The sequence below is a fragment of the Ambystoma mexicanum genome, chromosome 3q (assembly GCF_040938575.1).
Source record: "Ambystoma mexicanum isolate Mex_15411 chromosome 3q, UKY_AmexF1_1, whole genome shotgun sequence".
Taxonomy (NCBI): domain Eukaryota; kingdom Metazoa; phylum Chordata; class Amphibia; order Caudata; family Ambystomatidae; genus Ambystoma; species Ambystoma mexicanum.
The window spans coordinates 169293110-169310050 of NC_090926.1; the positions used below are offsets into that span (position 1 = coordinate 169293110).

The following is a 16941-nucleotide window of genomic DNA, read 5'->3' on the forward strand; positions in this document are numbered from 1 at the left end:
GTGGCCAGGTAACCAGTGCAGTTTCAGTGTCAGCCAGGAAGTCAGCAAGGGAGAGGAGGAGGTGCTTTCGGAACTGAAGATGATTCTCCTCAAGTTTCAGGGAGGCAGGGAGGCTGTTCCAGAGGGAAGCCCCAGCCGAAGAAAGATATCTACCACCAACTCGTTGCGTGGAGAAGTGACTGACCCTGAGGGAGTTAGAGGCAGATGAGCGAAGAGCTCGAGAAGGAAGATATTTAGGAAGAGAGAGTTGGAGGTATTGAGGCCCCATGCCCCAGAAGGTCTTGTGGACGATGCAGAGGGTTTTGAACTTAATCCTAGCAGCCACTGGGATCCAGTGCAGAGATTTCAGTCCTGGAGAGATACGATCCCTGGGCTTGAGGCCAAGGACAAGTCTCGCAGTCCTATTCTGGATAAGTTGCAGAGGGCGGAGAGTAGAAGCAGGCAGATTTAGAAAGAGGCTGTTGCAATAATCCAGTCTAGAGAGAACCAGAGTTTTGGAGACAGTGAGCTTCTGGGAGAAGGTGACGAAAGGAAGAATACCTCTGAGGAGGTGCAGCTGGTAGTGTGAATTCTTAGAGACATCAGAGATGTGAGGAGAGAAGGAGAGTGTGGAGTCGAAGATGACCCTGAGGTTTTTAGCCTTGCAGGTGGGAGCAGGAAGAGGGCCAAGAGAGGCCGGCCAGAGAGCAACAAGAAAGGAGGGGGTGGGTGTGCCGATGAGGAGAATCTCAGTCTTACTGGCATTAAGGCAGAGGTCATTGGCGGCACACCACTCCTGGATAGCAGACAGACAGAGATGAGGGAGGTAGAGGACGAGGCTGTTGGTAGCCTGAAGATGAGATGGGTGTCATCCGCATAGCACTGAAAGTTGGGGCAGCGAGCGGCGATGTGGTGGGCAAGGAGTGCCAAGTATTGGTTGAACAGCCAGGGAGAGAGGTTAGACCCCTGGGGGGCACCACAGGTAGAGAAAAAGATAGCAGCGAGGAAGAACCCAAGTTGGACCTGGGAGGGTCGGTTGGAGAGGAAAGAAGTCAGCCAAGCCAGAGCCTGATCAGTGATAGCCAGGTTATCACGGAGACAGTTGAGCAGGATGGCATGGTTGACAGTGTCTAAGGCAGAAGAGAGATCCAGCAGGATGTGGACGCAAGGGGTGTTAGAGGGGTGTTAGAGTCAAGGTTGGAGAGCAAGTCTTCACGGATGTTCAGGAGAGCAGTTTCCGTGCTTCTGGCCACTCTGAAGCCAGACTGATGATCATGGAGACAACCAACAAATTCAGTGTGGAATTTAAGCTGGGAGATGGCCAGTTTCTCCAGGATCTTGCCAAGGAAGGGAGTGATGGATATAGGGCGATAGTTAGCCAGCAGGAGGGGTCGGCAGAGGGTGAGGTGAAGGTAGAGAACCTGTGGGCCAGAGGGCCATATAGACATTGAAGAACCAAGGGGATAGGTTCGATCTCTGGGGGGACACCACCAGTAGAGAGTGATAGAGGAGAGAAAGGACCCAAGTTCCACCTGGGAAGGACAGTCAGAGAGAAAGGAGGCAAGCCATGCCAAAGACAGATCTGTGATGCCCAGGGTATCACGGAGAAGGGAGATCGAGATTTTGCGGTTTACCGTGTCGAAGGCAAAAGAGATCGAGAAGACTGAGGACATATGGAGAGTTAAAGTCATGATTTGAGGGCAGGTCTTTACGGGTGTTCAGAAGAGCAGTTACCGTGCCTATGGAAGCTCTAGAGCCAGACTGATGGTCACGGAGACAACCAACAAATTCAGTGCGGAGGGTAAACTGAGAGATAGCTAATTTCTACGAGAATTTGCCCAGGAAAGGAGTGATAGAGATCGGGCGATAGTTTCCTGGGATAGAAGGGTCAGCAGAGGGTTATTTGAGCAGAGGATGCAACAAGAGTGCTTGAGAGAAGTGGGGAAAACTCCAGTGGTGAAAGAGAGGTTGCAGAAGTTGGCCAAGGTTGGAGCAAGAGAATCAATATTGTCGATGGTTTTTGGAGGGCATGGGACAACCTGCTTGGTGGAGGCTTTCATGGACCGAACTTGTCTAGACACCTCCTCAGGTGTGACAGGGGAGAGGGAGGAGAGAAGGGGCCAGGTGGGGGGCCCAAGAGATGTGGGTGCAGGCAAAGGTGCAGGGAGAGAGAGGACAGGATGTCCCGTGTTTTGGCAGTGAAATGTGCAGCCAGGGCCGAGCAAAGGGCCTGAATGGGTGCAGTAGAGGAACAGGCTGCAGTAGGATTGGCCAGTTCCTTGCAGAGTTTGAAGAGTTCAGCCGTGTTGTTAGATGCCGCTGAGATGCAGGCTTGAATATAGAGTCTTTTCCCGGAGCGGATGCAGAGTCTATATTGCCTTTGAAGAAGGCAGCAGGTCTGTTTGTCAGATGGTGCACCTGAAGAGCCCCTTTTCCGTTCAGCTGCTCTGCACTTTAGTTTAAGGGCAGCCAGCTCTGAGTCGTACCAAGAGTTGCACTTTTTGGTAGGCTTCAGATGGACCCTCATGACAGGAGCAAGAATGTCAAAGAGTGTTTGAAATGGAGTGGTGATAGTTAGAGAGGGCTGTGTCAGGATGCGAGTCAGCCGCAGGGGTAGAAGGAGGAGAGTAGGTGGAGGCAAAGGTGGTTTATAGTCATATTTTCGAAATCAATAATTTCAAATGCATTATTGTCGAATCAATAATGTCGAAAAAAAATGTACAATTTTTTGTTTAATTTTTTTTATGGGGGTCCCCCCAACCCCCCCCAACACCCTGTTTTTTTTAATAACCCTTATTTTACTATCTAATCCCCCAAAAAAACACACAGCAAATAAAAAAAAAATGCAACATTTTTTTTTTTGACATTTTTTTTCTCTCGAATTTAATGCATTCGAAATTATTGATTCGACATTTTGATTGCACACCGGCAAAGGCAGCCACTGTCACTCTTTTCATGGTGTCACTCTTTTCATGGGGCAGATGACCTTGAAGGCATGAGGCAGTGAAGGGTGTGCCAGTGCTAGAGGAGAAGAGAGTCATGTGGGAAGAGAGAAGAGAATGATCAGTCCCAGAGAGTGAGGTAGTGAGAGGGATAGAACGAGGGATGTCTGTAGAGATAAGAGCATCTAAGGTGTGGCCAGAGGTGTGCGTTGGGGGCAGAAAGAAGAATTGAAAGAGAGTTGCATTGGTTGTGGAAAGAACACGAATAGTCAGGAAAATTAAGGTGGATGTTAAGAACCCCCAGCAGGAGGAGTTGAGATGAGGAAAGGAGAGAGGAGGCCAGGTCAGCCCATTCAAAGAGGAAGATGGTATACTGGGCAGGCGGCCGATAGTAGGTGGCCAGAGTAAGAGGAGACAGGTAGAGAGAGAGCCTGCAGACTAGGCATTCAAAGGAAGAGTAGACCTGAATGAGAATGACGGAAACAGGGATCCACTCAGGAAAGATCCGGGCTACTCCCCCTCCTGGTCTGTTAGGCCTGGCTACAGAGAGGATCTTGTAGGCTTCAGGGAGTTGTGTGTCAATACTTGTGACAGAGCGGTCCTGTCTCAGTCAGGGCAAGGACATCAAGATCCAGGTGTTCAAAGAGGTGGCAGATATCCGAGGAGTGCTTGACAGCTCAGAGCGAGAGTTAAGCATGGCAACGTGGAGCAGATTGCTGTTTTTGAAAGACTAACGAAGGAGGGTACAGTGGATAGAGATCCCCCCCAGTAAGTGACGAGAGTGCCCGAGAGATAGAGGTAGGACGGGACAGAGGAGCTGAGGCTGATAGGGATGTCAGTGAGGGGAGTGTAGGCAAGGGAGCCAGGACAGTAGTAGATGGCAAAGGAGCTAGTGTAGGAGGGGCCACAGCGGGAAAGGGGGCCCAGAAGCAGCAGCAGGGGGTGGCAATGGCACCAGAGTGGTGGGGGCTGATGAGGTTGTTAGAGCAGTGCGTGTAGGCAAGAGAGCCTGTACAGTTGCAAGAGACAAGGGAGCAGTTATGAGAGGCAGTGAGGTTAGGAGGAGGCAAGGTAGCCAAGGTGGGCATAGCTGACAAGGGAGCCCGGGCGGCCGTAGAAACAGGTGGCAAAGGAACCCGTGTGAAGGAAAGTGGGAAGATGATAAGGCGATGAAGAAGCCTATCAAAAAGTAAGAGGTTTTCTATGAAATGCTGTGCTTTATCACAGATTGGACTGTTCTCCTATTGGACCATTGTTGGATACTTTCATGTAACTGAAAAGATGCTTTTTGTGTCTTGTCATTTACTGTCAACAAATACACACTTGTTATAGATGGGCCGCTGACTTTACCATACTTCCTTGCATGTCTCTTTTTCAAATGCTATTTGCAGGATGCAGTTCATAAGTGTTATGAAAGATCTCTGTTGGCACATTTCCCTCCATAGTTCTATGTACCCTCAAATGCTTTACTTTTGTTTTAAAACTGTCCTGACTTTTTACAGGGAAGTGAAGCCTTCAGCTTCACTCCAATTGCCCTTTGCTCATTTTGTTATGGGGAAACTGGCAAGTACTTCAGACTATCAGTACTGGGAAACTATGTTTCCCTTTTGTCTTTTACTTTTTGCAACTTTTTAACATTGCACACAGCATCTTACAATGCAGTGCAATGGGGATACGTTTATATCACCCTACTCTTTTACCATTGGGATTTTCCGTTACTTTTATATGTGCCTATTGACAAGCTGGTGGCAGCTTTTTTAACCCTTTATGTGTTATTTCTAGTTTGCACATTTGCATTTAAAGCCTATTGTTACTAAACCTGGCTAGTGCCCTTAACTGGCCACGCCACAAGACACTTGCTTGTTCTTGGCCCATTTGATGGATTGGCCTTCTTCCTGCCTTGCCAGGTCAGAAAATCCCATATAAGGTAATGCACTTGCCAGTGAAAGCCACAGCTTTCGCAGGCTAATGATGCCTTTGTGTCTGTGTTGCTCAAGAAGGGGGTGGGACTGGTTGGTCCCACTCCACATCTGTGGTGCCTGAAAGTATAGGTGTGGGGCATGATTAAAAACAACAGTGATTACTGATTGGACCACTGCTGGCTGCTTGAATGGTGCAGATCCTTACCACTGGCGGCTTCGGCTCGCTTCTAGCCAGGATTTTAGATAAGAAGAGGACTCCTGCAGCAGTTCTTCAGATCAGCGTTGGAGCCAACAATCCTGTGTAGAAGAACAGCTGACTGAAGATCTGAAGACAACTCCTGAAAAGGCCCAGCATCCATTCCTGCGTCGAGCCCGGTGACGCCCTGTTGGAATACCTGATCGGCGAAGGCCCTGTGCAGTGCTTCAGCCCCTGGACTTGTGGGATCAATCACTCAACGTGCTCGCGGATGCTGCCTTGAGCCTTCAGATCTGTCCCAGGATCACTGGTGGACTGACCAGCTCTCCAGTGGGCAACCTCATTAGAACCATCGCAGTTCAGCATTTGCAGGCAGAACTTGTGGTGTAAATCTCCTTTCAGCCTCCCTGCTCTGGAAGGTCATTTCAATCACGACTGGAAAGATGCCTGCCGATGTCTGTCTCTTTGTATCCTTCCATTCCACAGCTTTTTGGTTGTCGCATCTGAGCATCTTTACCAGAAAGATAAGAACACATTTTTACTTACCAGTAACTTTAGTGCATCTCTTCTCTTAATATTCACTAACACAAGTACTTTACCTGCCTGATGCATTCTGGGAGAAGCATTGTGACTTTTGAGCACAAGGCCCCACTCTTCATAGGGATTGGACATCTGAAGCTAGGGCATATTTCCTGTGACCAGGTTCCATCTTACTGCATCACTTACCTTCTTTTATTGATTTAAGTCATTGAATGCATTTTAAGAATCTATGGCGAATATATATATATATTTGAGTGTTTTGTGATATTATCAGATGCTTGTTGCATTTTTCAGTGTGTGTTTTTTTAGCCTAGAATATATATTGCCTAAATGTAATTCTGTGCTTCACTGTGTGGACTGGACTCATTGTGGACCCCTATCTCCATGCACACTTTCCTGCCAATAGCCTTGGCTGCTCTCCATTGCTACTTTGATTGGGTTTTGGCAAACCTCTCAGAGTTCCCCTATTCATTTCAACTATGGTGGACTCCTAAAATCTGTCCACCAGGCCAGATTCTAGAAATCCATCTTAACAAGTTATTATGAGTATTTTGAAAAGTGCAGTCTGTCTGAAGGCAACTGAAAACCCCAGAGCCATCAAGTTGTCTGTTCTGAAGGCATCAATACCTCATGATTTGCATTTTGCATCACTCTACTAACTCCAAATGCCTCCTCCCCTGCAGCAAGTGGCCACTAAATCGCCATACATCACACCATACAACACCCTTGAAATGACACTAAAACAAAGCAAAGCTGCGGTGGTACAATGGTTAGGTGGATCCTGCACTAAAATAAACCCTGTTTTCAAACATACTGTCTCATACTTTCATCAGAAATCCAACAACTTTCTGTATTAGACTTAATGACCTAATGACTAGTTGTAAAATAAGGCCACCATACAATTACAATGTGAGCTTTTTTTCAGATGACAGCTTAACCGTTGGCTGCATTTGGCTAAAAGGGAGAACATACAGGAACTGTGTGACCAACTTAAGTTTTTTGCCTGCATTGTTTTTACACACATTTGATTACATAAACAGCAGGAACAGAAACCCCATCCCTATACCCAAATTTAAGTGGACCTATCTTTTTCTTTTGTTGATTGAAGTTGTCTATGATGACACCAATGAAAAGATTCAGAGTAAAGAACGATCCAAAGATGATGAAGATTACGAAGTACATGTACATGTAGATGTTGTCCTCATACTTCGGTTGTTGATGGACCTAAACAAGAGGGAATACATTGCATAATTAAATATATCTAGGTAGGTAGAAATGTTCAATATTTAATCTTTTGTAAAACTCTATACCCATGCTGTTGCTTCAATAACCACTGATTCACCATTTTAAAAACTTAGAGAGTACTATAGTCATATCTTGTAGCAACCGAAAGCTAAAGGGGTACTTAAACATCAAAAAACTAAGTATAAAGATGAGTTACCTTTCTGTAAACATGATTCTCAAGCATTGAAATCTCCACAGATTCTAACACTTTAATTACTATTCCCTACTGTCAGGCTGTGAATGGTAAAGTGATGTTTGACATAAGTTTTATTTTATCAGCCGCCCAGGAGTTCCTCTATAAGCCTTTAACTAGCTACCTAAGCCCTCTCCCTGTTAGCCATCTCAGACTCATTCCTTTAAGCATCATTATCATCATTCACTTTATTTCGGTAAAAAGAATTTACCATAAAAGTCAACATGGGTTCCACGTGTCAATATCCCCGCAAAAATATTGTGATACAAAAATATTGCCATATTTTTGCTGCAATATTGACCCATGGACCCTGCGGGGGACACCCCCGCAAACCCAGCTGCACAGAATATCCTCCCCAAAAACATTGCCTATGGCGAGACAAACGGCCATATTTTTGGTGGGGATATTTTGTAGGGATACCGTCAACATGTACATTACAAAATCAAATACAGTCAATAGGCAAAAGTATACATATTACATATAGCATGATTTGTGCAAGCAACATAAAAAATAGGTTAAGAACTAGATAACAGTACCTATATAAAAACAGCTCAAACAAATGTCGAACCAAAGTGCTTCTGTGCATGCAGTGGATGGATTTTACATATTCTTCAAATGATAGAACATCCAAAAAAGGAAATGATTGTAGCACCAGGCCGGGGCATGATTCTTCAGCCCGTCAGTAAACATGAATAGTTTAGACACACCATTTAGCACAAATATTGATTTTACAGGAGAAGATTGCTCATCTTTGTTCTTCTAAACCAAGCCTGAATCAAGAACGAACCCACCGTGGACGTGGCAAAGGGAATTTTAGCACTTCGGCAAAGCGCAAAGGCCCCAGTCAAGGCTGGGACATGTAGTTGAAGAAAAAGATGCCTTCATGACATGTTTCGAATATCCTTATAGATAGGGAAAAGGAACAGGAAGTGAATTAGATCTTCCCAGGCACCTGGACAAAAAGGAGAATCTGGGCTCACATTTGCATTCCATTTTGCTATAATAGATGCTAAAAGGTAAGATGTCAAAGCAAGCTTTGACAAAGAGAACGCATTAGCTTGGGACTCATGGCATCAAGACAGTCTTCATAACCCTTGCCCTGTTTAAGGGCCCACTAATTACCCAAGTGCAATGACATGGCTGTTCTCTCTGCCATCTCCTTCATTCTTTCCCCCTTAATATCATGCAAAATATTTGCTTTTGAGGATGCGTTAATAGTAGTGGGGTTGTTCCAAAGCTCTTCTAGGTTCAATAATAGCTCAGACTTTATGTGCCGCAGCCAGGGGACTGATACTTCCCCTTCATGGTCGATTACATCATTTAGGGCTAGCCAGTATTGTAGAAGGTTTTCGTTTTTTCCACAATCAAACTAATCCAGTACATGAGTGGTTTTGCTCTACATATTTGTCTAATAGACTGAACATATAGTTCTAGGAGGATCTGGAGAGTCGCAGCACTTGATGAAAGCCCCAACATACTTTTAAGAAAGCCATTCTCTCCCACAGATAGTTGTGCAAGATTTGTCCATCCCCATAGCTCAGCACTATAGGCGCCTGCCTGCCTGGGCCTTGTAGGCCTCTACAGTCACACAAACAGCACCACCCCAATGAGCTTTAGCGAAGTTGACTATAGAGCCACCATATCTGGCCAAAGTCAACTCTGCCTTTTTAGATTGCTCGTCACAAGAGCAGTTTTCGTGCACTCTTATGCACAGGTAATCATATTTCTAACCTGCTCAATTTGCGACCCATTTAGGGTCAAATGAAGTTTCAGACGCCTTTTCTCCCAGACACCCTTTATCATAAATGCTCGGAAGGGCTTTGGCTCATGTGAGAAGCCAGATAGTTGCAAGAGAACTGTTGTGAGGGAAAAGTGCCTGCGGCCTTAAGAGTTAAGGGGCAATGTTGTAAGAGGAGGAAGAGGAGGAGCCTCAGGGAGGAAGGCGCAGTTAGAAATTAAATGAGGTTGATATTAGACAGTGTGTATTCCCTACAATTATAACAACTGGCGAACGAGGATACAGGTGATCGGTGCAGGAAATAACCATCTACTGAGAGCTGATCGGCCGGTCCTCCTTAACGGAGCGCCTCTCAGGCAGCCGTCCTTCTGGGGGAAACCCGCTCGCCGTAAAGCGTCATCCTTTGCCGCTTCCTAGACCAGCATCCTTGCGAGCCAGTCTGCTCACTGACCTGGGCTCCACAGCTGCAAAGCAGTCCTTTGTCCACGTTACGGTCATCCAGGTGCTGGCGTCCTTTGTGTACGGAGACACATCCTCTTTGACCGCAGCAGACAGACCACCTCCTGGTGATGGCGATCCTGCCCACCGCCCAGGAAACCTGCTGCCTCACTGCCTGGCACATCCCTAAGCCCAACCTCACCACAACAGAACGAGGGGGAAAGGCGACGGGGGCCCAGCTCACAAACAAGAGACACCAAGAAAATAAATGAATAAATAAATTACAATAATAAGCAGGTCACACAATCGACTCTGCAAACGAAGTGAACTGGCACAGATGAATTTAGCACACAAGCAGTGCCTGCACTCTGCCTGACACAGGGGGGCACACCCACTGGCATGGGCCGATTGCCATATTTTGCTGAGCAAAGTAATAGGGGGACACTAGCAGGTTTTCTCCTCCCACAACCCGCCGGATCCTGCACCCTGCCAGAAACCGCACGAGAGGGGATGGCTGTGCCGCCAACTGCTGTAAGCCAGATCCCACTGCTGGGAAAAGAGGCCCAGCAGACCAGCCAACATGATGGGCGAAGCAGGAGATAGGGAGGGGCACAGCAAGGCACCAGCAACGTAGCGTTCCTGAGAAAACCCTGCCCATTCAGCCTCCAAACACAGATGGACAGAGGTTCCAGGTGGACCACGTGGGTTGAGGATTTTGTTGGTTTCATTAAAGCTGCAGGGGAGAAGTCGCCGGTCCTCAAGGGCATTTTCACAAACCTTGCTGGAACAAAAATAAATGGCATTATCAAAACGATCCCGGCAGAAGACAGCACCACCTATGATGAACTTGTAGCTTGCCCTAGATAAGAAACTAGTCATACAGCCGAACAGAGACTATGAATGGCATGTGTTTAGTCAATGCCACCAAGCGTCCCAAGAGACCGTGGAGGAATGCATCACTTGCCTTCGCCGGAAAATTGTCCACTGCCAATTCTCAACATTCTCAGACGATGAAGTGATCCAGCTTTGCGACATTGAAAATGAGTGCACATTGTCCGTACTCCGCAAGCAAATCCTGAAGAAACCCCTGACAATTGATGACGTGATTGAGATGGCGAGAATCCATGAAAGGGTTGAGATCCAGGCATCCACCATGAAAATGCCCAAGAAATAGACGACTCAGTAGCGGCCCTCACCGGCAGCAGAGAAGCAGGAATAGGGGCACTCTAATACCAGACCCTGTCGAGAGGAACGAGAGGGAAGGATACCCACAGGCTCAAACAGGTTTAAGCCCACAGGGGCTCTGCTACCGTTGTGGCCAGATCTTCTCCCATGAGGGTGCATGCCCAGCGCCGAGCCAACGATGCTCAAGATGCATCACAGAAGGACACTTCCAGATTATCTGCCATGAAGAAAGGCCGCCCACGCCAAGCCGATAGCCACAAATAACACCCAATAGCTGGCAGCAACCATAAAGACCAAGCCCGCAACCCAAGCAGTGGAGACAGCCACAGTTCTATCTGCAACAGCCAAGGAGGATGGTCAGGGCAATGGAACAAGGTCTGGAGTACGGGGAGGTATTTGGCAACGACCAGCCGCCACAACTGGACTAATACACCACTACGGATACCCAGGAGACCCATATACAAACTGGGACGAGCTCTCCTATGGACAGGACCTAGAGGATCCAGACAAGTTCGTAAATTTGGTACATGGGGAGGAAATGGCAGTGAAGCACCTAAAGTAATGGATCAAATGGAAGGAGTCACCCACCATTTTTTGATTGTGGGGGAACAGGAGTTCTTGCTGTCAGAAAGCAGAAATTACCTGACTTCATCGAGAGCAAAAATATTCCAATGGGGAGCCAGCGCACCGTTAGCATCGCTGGGACATTTCAGAAGGACACTATCATTCAAGGGGAAGACGACCGACACCGTCATCCACATGTTCAGGAGCCCAGTCAATGGGAAATATTTGCTTGGTTACCATACCGCAAAGGCGCTAGGCCTGAGAAACATCCACTTAAAAAACAATGATGTAGTACGATGTAGCGGGGAATGGGGGAAATGCAGGACCATCTGTCACATGAAGGGAGCACAGGTGGACAAGGAGATGATCAAGACCACATTTCCCGAGCTTTTCAAGTGTCTGGGGAAGTTGAAAGGCAAAGTGATCAGACTACACATCAATGAGAACATCAAGCCGGTACCACAACACCCAAGAAGGGTGGGTTTCCACCTGCAAGAGGCTATCTCGCAAGAACTGCAACAGCTATTGGAGAACATTATAGAGAATGCAGCTTGGCCCACACCATGGATTTCACCTCTGGTGCTAGAACCCAAAGAAGGAAACAAACTTCAGCTATGTGTCGACATAAGGGTGGCAAATACCGCAATTGAGAGAGAGACAGACATCCGAGCCCAAAGGCAGAAGACATGATCGTACAACTGAACTGTGCAATGACATTTTCCAAGTTGGACCTCAACCAGGGGTACCACCAACTGGAACTGCACCCCGAATCCAGAAGAATATTCACATTCGCCACCACAATGGTGTCACGTCAAAGCAGGTTTCGTGTCAGCACAGGCGTAGGCCATTTATGCCTGTGGGCATTCAGTGACGAGCGCGGGAGGCGACGCAGTGCAGGTGCATGGGAGAGGTAGTTCAAAAGGACGACTAAACATGAATGCAGAAAGTTGGTGTGTCTATTCCCAGGAAGCAGAGTGAACCGCAATTAATCACAATTCATAGGTATCACTAGTAAATATGTTAAAAAACACAAAGCAGAAAATACACTATTTTATAAGAACGTTACATGTTCGGTTACAAATTAAGTAAACAGAGACAAGCAGGGGGCGCAGATATGATGACGGACTAAAAGCCATGCTCAGGCCACCCTGACAAGAGACATGTCACGCTCGCAACTCCGCTATGCGAATTGTGTGGAACTAAGGTTGCCCGGTGATCCCCTATCTGGAAACCTTGTGGGCCCAGTGGGCACTGTAATTGGGAGTAATCCGGTGGTCTCAGTCTGGGCCTGGTGTCACGTTACCCCAGCGACCAGCACCACGCTGGGAGCATGAGTCTGGAGAGCAGCTCAGCGGGGCAGCTGCTGACGTGTAAAGGAGTCGAGTGACCGTGTGGCAGCAGGGGCTCATCCGCCTTGTGATCAAGGGGCTGGGTTAGCCGTGGCACGAAAGTAGCTCCCCGGTGTCTGAGACGCACATACCGGATCCTGAGGCCCTGACAATAGAGGCACAGAGCGGGAAGAGCATGGGATGTTGCCTGCTGGGTGGCAGCCAATGGAGAAGACAAGTAGTCGGCAGTGGGAAGTCTCGCCTGTTGGGGAAGAGACCCAGAAGGAGCTTGGGCCCAAGACAGGGCTGAAGAGTAGGAAAAGACGTTTTGGCAACTGAAAGGGGGAGGGGGAGAGCATGGCTACCCCATGGAGGGGCACTGCTGGTAAGACACGAAATGCTGCGGAGGCGAGGAGAGGCAAGCTGGGGCCCCAGACCAGCAGAGTGAAAAGGTGTGAGCTGGTTACCTGGGTGAGAAGGAAGTGGGGCCCATTCACTGGCCTGCAGCTGAGCCAGTCAAGGGGAGGGGATTGAAGCCCTGAGACAATTGTGGAGAGCCGACTCCTGGTATCAGAAGTCGTTACAGGGCAGCACGTGAGGTCCCAGCCCAGAGCCAGGGCCAGCTGGAAGAGAGAGGTGCGTTCCCCCATGGAGCCAGGAGTGTGGAGGAGGGACTGCCGCTGGATCCTAGGATGGCTGGGAATGAGAAGCAGCACTCCTCACCTGGACATGATGGAGATGAGGCGCTCACGATGGCAGACATTAGGGGGATTCTACAGGAGATAAAGGCCATCAAGTCAGAACTACATGCTTCCCTGGCAGAACTGAAAGGCCGGGTGGACTCAATCAAGAACAGGGTGGAAAAGGTTGATCATAGCCAGTTCTCAGCCGATGTTCTGGAAGTGCAAATGGACACACGCATGCAGGCCTTGGAGGAAAGAGACAAGGAACGGGCGGCTAGGGATGGATGATATGGAGGACAGTAAGGTGCAAAAATCTACAGATTTGGGGCCTGCCAGGGAGAATCCAATTTGACAGGGTCCACAGGCTGGGGGGCCTCAGACTGTCACAGGACCTCTCTGGCCAAATGTCATTATGTTCAGGACAAGGATGAGATACTGGAAAAGGCAAGACGGATGAAAGAAATTTGAGGGAGCTGTGGTTCACATCTACCAGGATCTTTCCGGGGGGGGGGCACTCACTCGCTGTAGGGCCTTCTAGCCCCACACGCAGATCCTCATGGGGCAGGACATCAAATATCGGTGGGGCTTCCCCTTCTCCTTGACCTTTGAGTTTCAGGGAGTGCCCCATAGGGTCTCGGATGTCGCAAGATCCCGGAAGTCCTGGAAGAATTCAAGTCTGGTGCGGGTCCTCCGCCAATGCAGGGCAACAAGGAGAACCAGGACAGATTCCTGAAAGCCTTTAACAATAAAAGGGTCGAGGGTCAAGATGGTGGGGTCTTGAAAATTCAGAAAGCTGAGGAGCACAGCCTGTGGTTTGAAATGTGCAGGTTCAAAGGGTTGCAGGGTTGGGCACTTTGGGGTGTTGGGGCACGTGGGCGGCGGGGGTGTTTCAATTTCATTGTTGAGGGAGTTGATATTGGGCAGTTGTGAGTAACCAAAGTTTCAAGGGGAGGGGGCTGGAAGCTTTTGGGCAAGAGTAACTTTCGGTTCGGTGTGGAGTGACGGAAAGAGCACCGCGCACTGCTGGCCTGGAGACGTCCAGGCATCCTTTCTTGTGGGGCCCCCTGTTCATGCTGGCAAGGGAAGTGTTTTGAATAAGTGGGGCTGGGGGCAGGAGCCAGATGAAGGGGAAGGGCTGGGATTTCAAGGGGGAGGGAGAATTCTGGGATTTCAAGGGGGAGGGAGAATTCTGGCACATGCAAGTGTGGAGGGGGGTCAAAAGAGGAAGACACACAGGGAAGGATCAAAGGTTGGGACGGGAACAAATGGGGAATGCATAGAAGGTGGGACGTAATGTAAACTACAATGGCCTCTCTTAAAGTAGCGATTTTAAATGTGAAGGAACTCCATTCCCCCCACAAAGAGATCCTTAGTAGACAGAGGGCTCTCCATACTCATCGACCAGGAGACGCATTATAGACAAGATCAGGAAATAGCAATCAAGGGAGGTCGGCGTGTCAGTGTTACTGGTCTTCATCACCGGCCAAAAAGAGAGGAGTGGTGATCATACTGCACCCAAAAGCCCTTCTGGAGGAGGTCCAAATTAAAAGTGATACGGAGATGCAGCTCCTGATGGTGAAGGGTAAAATGCAGGGGAGGGCTTTGACTATTGCCTCACTTTACACATCCAACAAGGTTACATGGTATTTTTTCAAAGAAGCGCTGTGGTCCGTTGCGAGCTAGGCAGAGGGGGGGGGTCAGTGTCCTATGGGGGGTGGGGTGGGGGTTTCAACTTGATACAGGGCCCGACTGTGGATTGAAAGGGGGGGGACGGGCAGAGGCCACAGTCCAGGGAGGAGTGTCTGCTCACTGAAGGGTTGAGCACTTCTGAATGGTGTGACGTGTGGAGGGAGATGCACAGGGTGCCGGGGGCTACACTTTCTACTCTCATCCCCATGGGTTTTTCACTAGGATTGACTATTTTGTTCTAGGGAAAGGGGTAGAACACCTCATCAAGGAAGAAACCGTGGTTGCAGTGGACTGGTCCAATCATGACTCTGCATGGGGGCCCACAGAAGAGATGTCTCTGTAATGACCCACTGTTAAAAGACAGATGTTGCTAGGACTATATCAAAGACTAATTGAGTCACCTCTTAACCACAAATGACAGTGGACATGGCTTTGGTAAGAGTATGGGAAGCAGTGAAGACAACACTCAGGGGGGCTACTTATTGTGGAGGCGGCTAAGGCTAAGAGACTACGGGGGCTACATGAGGTCAAACTGCGGAAAGAGATCGAGACCCTGAGGGAGGAGTTGCGACAGGGTGTCAGGGAGCGGGAAATTCTGACCGCCGAAATCAGGGACAAACAACAGGAGCTAGGCGAGATTGGGTATGACAAAATTTTGAAAAGGCCGAAAGAGTTCCAACAGAAGTACTTTGAATGTGTAGATAAGTCGGGCCATGTTGGCTCACAGTATCAGAAAGAAGAGAGTGGATAGGCAGTTCAAGGTGATTAGGGAGGAGGGACCCTCACTCACCCGGAGGATATTGTGGCTGCCTTTGCGATGTTGTATAGGCACCTTTATGCCCAGGAGCAGCTGGTGGGGCAGGAGGACATGGTGGGGTACTTGGCGGGAGTGGGCCTCCCTGCTTTGTCAGATGTGGAGCTGGCGGGACTGGAGGGTCCGATCACTAGACAAGAGGTGGTTCAGGTGATCAAAAGCCTTAGGGCGTGGAAATCCCCAGGGAGGATGGTTTCGCATCCCATTTTTACAAAAACTATAGCGGGGGGCACTTGCCATTCCTAGGTAAGTTCTTCAATAGCTTTAGGGTCTCTGGAGACCTGCCGCCATCCTTTCTAAAACCCCTGATAGAGGTGATGGGGAAGACCCTCGATTCTGCTCCTCCTACAGACCCATCTCGCTATTAAACATAGATGTGAATATCTTTACTAAGATCCTGGCGTCTCGCTTTGAGAGGGTCCTGCCACGGTTGGTACACCCAGACCAGGTGGGTTTCGTCAGAGAGAGGGGGCAGACAATCTGAGAAAAACATTCAACCTGATGACACTCCCCGGGGAGAGAAGGAGGGATACCTTACTCCCGACGATGGATGCAGAAAAGGCCTTTGACCGCGTGGACTGGGCCTTTCTTAGACAGGTCCTGGTTAAATGTGGGTTCAGCCCTAAATGGCTGGGATGGGTGAAGAAGCTTTATGCTGGCCCAACGGCCAGAGTACTGGTGAATGGGACCCAGTTAGAGGTCATCCCGCTTTGGAGGGGCACGAGGCAGGGTTTCCCCACTCTCCCCCTTGCTCCATGCCCTGGTTATGAATCCCCTGGGGGCGTGGTTGAGAGGGAAGTCGAGAGCGGAGGGGAGCCAAGTCTGAGAAACTCACTATAAAGTAGCCCTGTTTGCTGATAATCTTCTCCTCTACATCAGGAACCCGTGTGACACCCAGCAAGAAGTGCTTGTCGAGCTAGAGCAATATGGGAAGAGATCGGGCTTTAAAATTAGCTAATCAAAATCCATGTTCTTCCTCATAGGAGAGGCCTCTAGTGAGGCACTGGACTATAGAAGGCAGTTCCAATTTGGCGTTGAGGACCACTCGATTAAGTATCTAGGCATAGAGGTCACCTATCGATTGGACGAGTTACATAGGGCCAACAATTCCCCTCTCGCAGAGGAGATTACAGTCAATATGGAGAGGTGGAACAAGCAAACCCGGTCCTGGATGGCATGCCTCAATATTATCAAGATGAACATCCTCCTCAGATATCTGGATTTGTTTCAGTCTCTCCCGATTATGCAACCACGGGTCCTTCCATGCTAACATTCACAGGCAAATGGTGGAATTTCTCTGGGCAGGGGCCAGACCAAGAGTGGCGTACAACACTTTAATTAGGCCTTGGCAGTAGGGAGGAGTGGGTTTCCCGTACCTTAAGGCATATTCCCGTGCAGCGCAGCTTAGAGTCTTCATAGACCACATGGACCCGCAGACCAATAAGC

At 48.8% G+C, this 16941-nt stretch overlaps 1 protein-coding gene across 7 annotated transcripts in view; it reads right to left on the reverse strand.

Moving 5' to 3' along the window:
* Positions 1–16941, reverse strand: part of SCN8A (sodium voltage-gated channel alpha subunit 8) — a 1610732-nt gene that overhangs the window by 117944 nt on the left and 1475847 nt on the right. For all 7 annotated transcript variants that reach the window (XM_069653414.1, XM_069653412.1, XM_069653417.1 and 4 more), the window contains one exon: positions 6666–6803. In XM_069653414.1, coding sequence (XP_069509515.1) covers positions 6666–6803 — 138 coding nt within the window. The remainder of the gene's footprint in view (positions 1–6665; positions 6804–16941) is intronic.